This window comes from Metopolophium dirhodum, chromosome 1, assembly GCF_019925205.1.
Source record: "Metopolophium dirhodum isolate CAU chromosome 1, ASM1992520v1, whole genome shotgun sequence".
Classification (NCBI taxonomy): domain Eukaryota; kingdom Metazoa; phylum Arthropoda; class Insecta; order Hemiptera; family Aphididae; genus Metopolophium; species Metopolophium dirhodum.
In genome coordinates, this window is record NC_083560.1 from 141848491 (window position 1) to 141854863 (window position 6373).

General features: G+C 36.5%; 1 protein-coding gene across 1 annotated transcript; it reads left to right on the forward strand.

The window, feature by feature from the left end:
- Positions 1 to 2765: 2765 nt before the first annotated feature.
- LOC132932937 (uncharacterized) lies at positions 2766 to 5642 on the forward strand. The gene is made up of 2 exons (XM_060999281.1): positions 2766 to 4031; positions 4302 to 5642. The coding sequence occupies exons 1-2, from the start codon at positions 2766 to 2768 to the stop codon at positions 5640 to 5642; spliced, it is 2607 nt and encodes an 868-aa protein (XP_060855264.1).
- Positions 5643 to 6373: the final 731 nt, after the last annotated feature.

Below are 6373 nucleotides of genomic sequence, written 5' to 3' on the forward strand. Positions count from 1 at the left end.
TTTATAGTATTCTAAAAATAACACTAAACTACCCAAGGTGCATATATCACCACTGATAACATACTGATATCATCATAATAATATTCGAATATTCGATTACAACGACCGAGATGATTTGTTTTTCGTATTTGTGATTTAGTGTTCAAGTATTTTATTAGTTATTATTATATTTTTCTATAACAATGTTTTTATTATATTATTCCATATCATTATTCCATATCATTATTCCATATCCAGGCTATTCACAATGGTGAAACTATGTGTCATATGTGGAAACATGGATGGTGACAACGACGTTTCAATACACAGGTATTTACGATCTCAACCAACATATAACAATAATATAACATAACATGTTATAAATCACATTCATCCTTAGAATTTCAACTGACGTGCGTCGTCTTCAGTGGGTGGAATTCGTGGTGAACCAAGGTTTTCCTGTAAACCTAAGCTCGAAGTTGTGTTCGAGGCATTTTATCCCTGGTCATGACTACATAGAAGGAGAGGCACAACGCCGCCGTCTGAGGCACACAGCAATCCCATCTTTGGTGAGTGCATATCATATCTGTGGTTGGGAGCCAAAAGCTGATATGTGAAAAAAGTAAACTTTTCAAGAGAGCAATTTCAAAATTTTATAAAACCATAAAATACATCATTTCCAATTTATGAATCACCATTGCATGCTACAAATTATATTTTCATATTATATTTTGTAGATCATGTACATACGATACAAATAACATATTGATGATATTTAAAAAAAAAAATTATTTAATATACTTTTGAATACATTTACATAATACCAACGTAGTTATCATATTTTGGAACAATTTTTTGGGGTAGGCAATTAACAAACCACATTTTGACAATTTAACTTTATTCAACTTTATTCTTTTTATACTTAATAAAATATATAAGTATCATAATAATAAAATAAAATCTTTAGTAATACCGTAAAAAAAAATAAAAATGAAATAACAGAAAAAATATTTAGTTCATAACTAATAAAATATAACAATACAATATTTTTTTTTTAACAACAATTAGTAAAACTTATTCATCGTCTGATAAATCATTATTGTTTATAGGTGTGTTTTTGGTCTTAGTCTTTAGTCCATGTATTTAGTCCTAATAATAATACACAATCTACTCATTTAAACACAACTAATGATCATGAAGACGTTATCGAAAACATGGACTTTGGTCCAATCATCAAAGGATGGTAAACGAAATCATTCTAGCTCTTCCGAACAAAACTCTCCGCGAACATCGGTGAATAAAAATAAAAATAAATAGTTTTTTTTTCCGCAAATCGTTACGAAGTACTATCACCAAATGATCACGAGTCAATACTTCCAACGACTGATACAACTAATAACATTAAAAAACCTGAGGCATCCCTTAACGTTGAACCTAAGACTGCTTTACCCCCACCAATATTCTTAAGACTACTACATGTTACTTTTACTGATCTGTGCACTAAGCTCATTGAGATAATTGGTGTCGACAATTTTCACTGCAAAGCTCTGGCATACCGCCTCAAAATAATAACAACCAATCCAGACTCATACAGAATGCTGGTCCGCTTCTTAAGAGAAGAAAAAGCCGAATTTCACACCTACCTAACCTAACCTACCAGCTCAAAGAAGATAAACCAACTCGAGTTGTCATTCGAAATCTTCACCCAACTACTCCACCGGAGTTAATCAAATCTGAGCTGGAACAACGTCTTTTTGAAGTCAGGCAGGTCTCAGCCGTCCTGCATAAAGTAAATAAAAATCCACTACCACTGTTCTTGGTGGACCTTGAACCAACGACATCTTCCAACTCTCGTCACTTCTCCACACAAAAATTAAGGTGGAAGAACCTTATAAGCCTAAAACTATTAATCAATGCACTAATTGCCAAGTATACGGACATACTAAATCGTATTGCGGCTATCCAGCTCGATGCGTTCGCTGCGGTGGCCATCATTTATCAGCAGACTGTCCGAACACCCGTGATGCCCCACCCAAGTGCGCTCTCTGCTCTGGCGATCATCCATCAAATTACAAAGGCTACACCATATATAAAGATCTACAACGAAGAAAAAATCCAAAATCAAGTAACCACTTATCTAATAATTTTAGCTATAAAAATACCCATGTACAAGATACCCACACAGTGAAAGCCTCCACAACGCACCCTTCAGAGTCGACTACTACCTACGCCCAAGCTACTTCCAATTTTCATTCCAATCATACGGTACCTTCACCTGCTCCAGACATAAACAAAATAATGTCAACCTTCATTGACGAGTTTAAACTGTAAGAATTTATGTTCATAAAGTATTAAATTAATCGTACGGATACCTTAGTCCGTTTATATAATTGCGGGTTTTCTGGGGATTGTTCGTTATCGGTTGATAAGATCGAGAGCGACCGATCGCCGCCCGTGCCAGATCAGTTTTACATTTATATATTTTGTTTGTCATGTGTGTATTATTCACTTTTTACTCTAGCAGTTCATTTGTAACCGTTGTATGGAATGCCGGCCGACCTTAATATAAAAATGAGTTATTGAAATATTGCGTTTTTATTTATAAAAAATACATAAACCCTTTTGGCCATCTTAACGGGATCTATTTCCTTTCAGTTTTCAGAAGTGGGATTATAGATCGCGCGTGTGATAATTTTTTTTTTTTTTACTTGTGAATGTTAATGTTAATTTGAATGTTTAATTATTAATTTTGAAAGTACAATAAGTTAATTTAATAAATACGGGAAATGCCGAATACCAATAATATCGTCGGTATGACTACCCGTTCCCGCGCGAATGAAGGAAATTTGAACGTCATGGGTACTGCACAACAGAACGAAAATGCACAAAGTGCTGTGCGACTAATCGAGAAAAATTCGCAGCACGATATATTCGCCAATGGAGGGACACTAGGTGAACAAAATAATTCGGAAAAAACTTCGCAAAATGGATCGAACGTCGAGAGCGTGAATGCAGTCGATACGAACGCTATGCTCAATACGCTGATGGTGCAAAATAATATGCTCATGGAGTTATTAAAATTGCAACAGCATAAACCACTCAACGACATAACCATTGCTCCGGATTTAAATAAGTCGATACCGGTTTTCAATGGTCTTAACACTGGTTATCAAGCGTTAGACTGGCTGAGGACTGTGAATGGAGTTGCCAATTTACATCGGTGGCCCGATAATTTTAAGTTACAATCCGTACGAGCAAACTTAGACGGTGCAGCCCGACATTGGTATGCGTCACGCGACATCGAAAACTGGCCGGATTTCGAAAGACAATTTCACAAAACATTTGTTGGTACCGTTATGACCGGTGACCGGTGGAAAGAAATGTCCCGTCGTGTTCAAGTTCGAAATGAAAACATCCACGAGTACTTCCACGAAAAAGTACATCTTTGTAAGATGGTTGGAATGTCTTTCCATGAAATGAAGATACAAATATTAGAAGGCTTATATTCTAAAGATTTGTGTGTCTACTTATTAAGTCGTAATCACAGAGACGAAGACGAATTGTTAAGCGACGTAGTCGAATATGGACGCTTGGATGCGTCACGTTCGAGTCGCATTCGTCATACAATTATCGACGCTAAGGAAAAGGACACGTACAAAACAGGTGTAACGCGATCAACTGTTGTAGCTACACCGAAGAAAGATCAGACAAAAACTGTAACAACCGGAACACTAACTACGCGCTCGTGTTATAACTGTGGCTCGAAAGACCACATTTCGCCGCAATGTCCAAAGCCGAGAAGGGAGAAGGGCGCGTGCTACGAATGCGCGGCGACAGATCATCAAATAGGAACCTGCCCTACACGTAAGAAACGATTCGGTGATGACGGAAAATCGAGGTCGGCTGGGCTGATGAATATTGACGTCGAGGGCGACAGTGGGCCAACAGACGAGTACCCGATGCCGTATGAAGTTCGGTGCGAATACAATGTACCAGTGGAGGGAGAGGAGTGTCATGTCAGATTCAACGCGATGGTCGACACAGGAAGTCCTGTAAGCTTACTTAAACGCGATTTTGTTCCGAATAATAATTTTGTACTTAAATCCGCGGACGGTTGTAATTTTTCGGGAATTAATGGCGCGAAAGTCGATGTATTAGGTATTTTTGAAACAAAAGTATTGGTAAATAATAATATGATGAATGTTACATTTTATATTGTATCAAACAATACTATGAGTGCAAGTGCGATTTTGGGTAGAGACCTTTTAACAAAACCGGGATATAAAGTCGAGTTTATAAATAATGAGGTAAACATAATTAAGGTGAACGAGAATGAGACCGTGAAAGAGACAGTCGATAATTGGAACGAAATATTATGTATTGATTTTAACTCAGACGTAAACGTGTGTACAGATACGGTGAACGTAAATCCCGAGTTAGACTGTGATGTAAATGATAAATTTATTAAAATTTATAACGTTGAATACCTATCGCGAATAAATGTAGAACCACATAGTGATAATAATTGCAATTTTGAAATGAAAATAGTGTTGAAACACGAACAACCTATATCGTTTAGGTCGAGAAGGTTGTCTTATAGCGAGCAAGGTAGTTTGCGTAATATTATCGACGAATTGTTATCCGAAAACATAATAAGACCAAGTAATAGCCCCTATAGTAGTCCGATTGTATTAGTGAAAAAAAAAAATAAAAGTTTCAGGCTGTGTGTTGATTATCGAGAGCTTAACAAAATTACAGTTAAAGATAATTTCCCAGCGCCTTTAATAGATGATCAATTAGACCGTTTAAAAGGGAAAAAAATATTTACTTCGTTAGATTTGAAAAATGGTTTTCATCATGTACGCATGAACGAAGCTTCTATTCCATATACGTCATTTGTCACGCCTATAGGGCAATATGAATACCTGAGAATGCCGTTTGGGTTGTCAAATTCACCTCGAGTTTTTAATCGGTATATTCAATTTATATTCCATGACCTAATTTGTCGGGGGGAACTGCTTGTGTATTTAGACGACATGTTGATAGCAACACAGACTTTCCCTGAACATTTTAAAATATTAAGTGAGGTTTTCCGTATAGCTGCAAAACACAAGTTACGTTTTAATTTTGACAAATGTTCGTTTGGATATTATGAAGTAGAATACCTCGGATATATAGTAAATGAGCACGGTATACGGGCTAGTACGAAACACGTCGACGCGATGCTTAATTACCCGGTCCCGAAAAACCAAAAACCGGTCAGGCAGTTTTTAGGATTAGCTAGTTATTTTCGACGTTTTATTTGTAATTTTTGGGTAATAGCTAAACCATTATATGACCTTGTAAAGAAAAATGTCGATTTTATTTTCGGTGAGCAAGAACAGGAAGCGTTCAAATACTTAAGTTCAGTACTAACAAAGACACCCGTATTAGCTATATATTCCCCCACAGCGGAAACTGAGTTGCATTGCGACGCGAGTTCGTCTGGTTTCGGTGCAATATTGCTTCAAAAACAGTCTGACAATAAATTTAAACCCGTGTTTTATTTTAGCCAGCGCACATCTCCGGTTGAATCGAAGTATCATAGCTTCGAGCTAGAATGCCTGGCGGTCGTATATGCGATAAAACGTTTTCATGTATATCTTATACGGCATATCTTTTAAAGTAATGACGGATTGCGATAGCTTCAGGTTAACGTTAAATAAACAGGATGTAAATACTCGAATTTCCAGGTGGGCTCTATTTTTACAAAATTACGATTTCAGTATTTTTCACCGTCCGAATAGAAATATGCAACACGTCGATGCATTCAGCCGTTGTCACGCGATTCTCGTGTTGGAATCGAATACGTTTGAACAAACACTCGCCGTTCGACAAAGTACAGACGACGATATTGTACAAATTAAAAATAAATTACTAACAAGCGATAATACATTTTATGAATTACGTAATGGGTTGGTTTATCGCAAAGAAAACAAGCGCATTAGATTTTACGTTCCGAAAACAATGGAGAATAATATGGCCCACGTAGGTTTGCTAAAAGTTATTGAGAACATATCTCGCGTGTATTGGTTTCCCGATATGAAGAATAAAGTACGACGTTATTTAGATAATTGTTTAAAATGTATTGAGTTCTCTAGACCTAGTGGTAAAAAAGAAGGTTTTCTTTTCAGTATTCCGAAAGGTGATAAACCATTTGTTATCTTACACATAGACCATTTAGGCCCGTTAGAGAAAACCAGTTATAAAAATAAATTCATTTTAGTGGTAGTCGATGCGTTCAGTAAATTCGTACGCCTTTACCCGTGCCGTACGACCAAAACCGATGAAGTGATTAAACATTTGCGTAGTTATTTCCAAACTTACTCCAAACCTCGTCAGATAGTTAGTGATC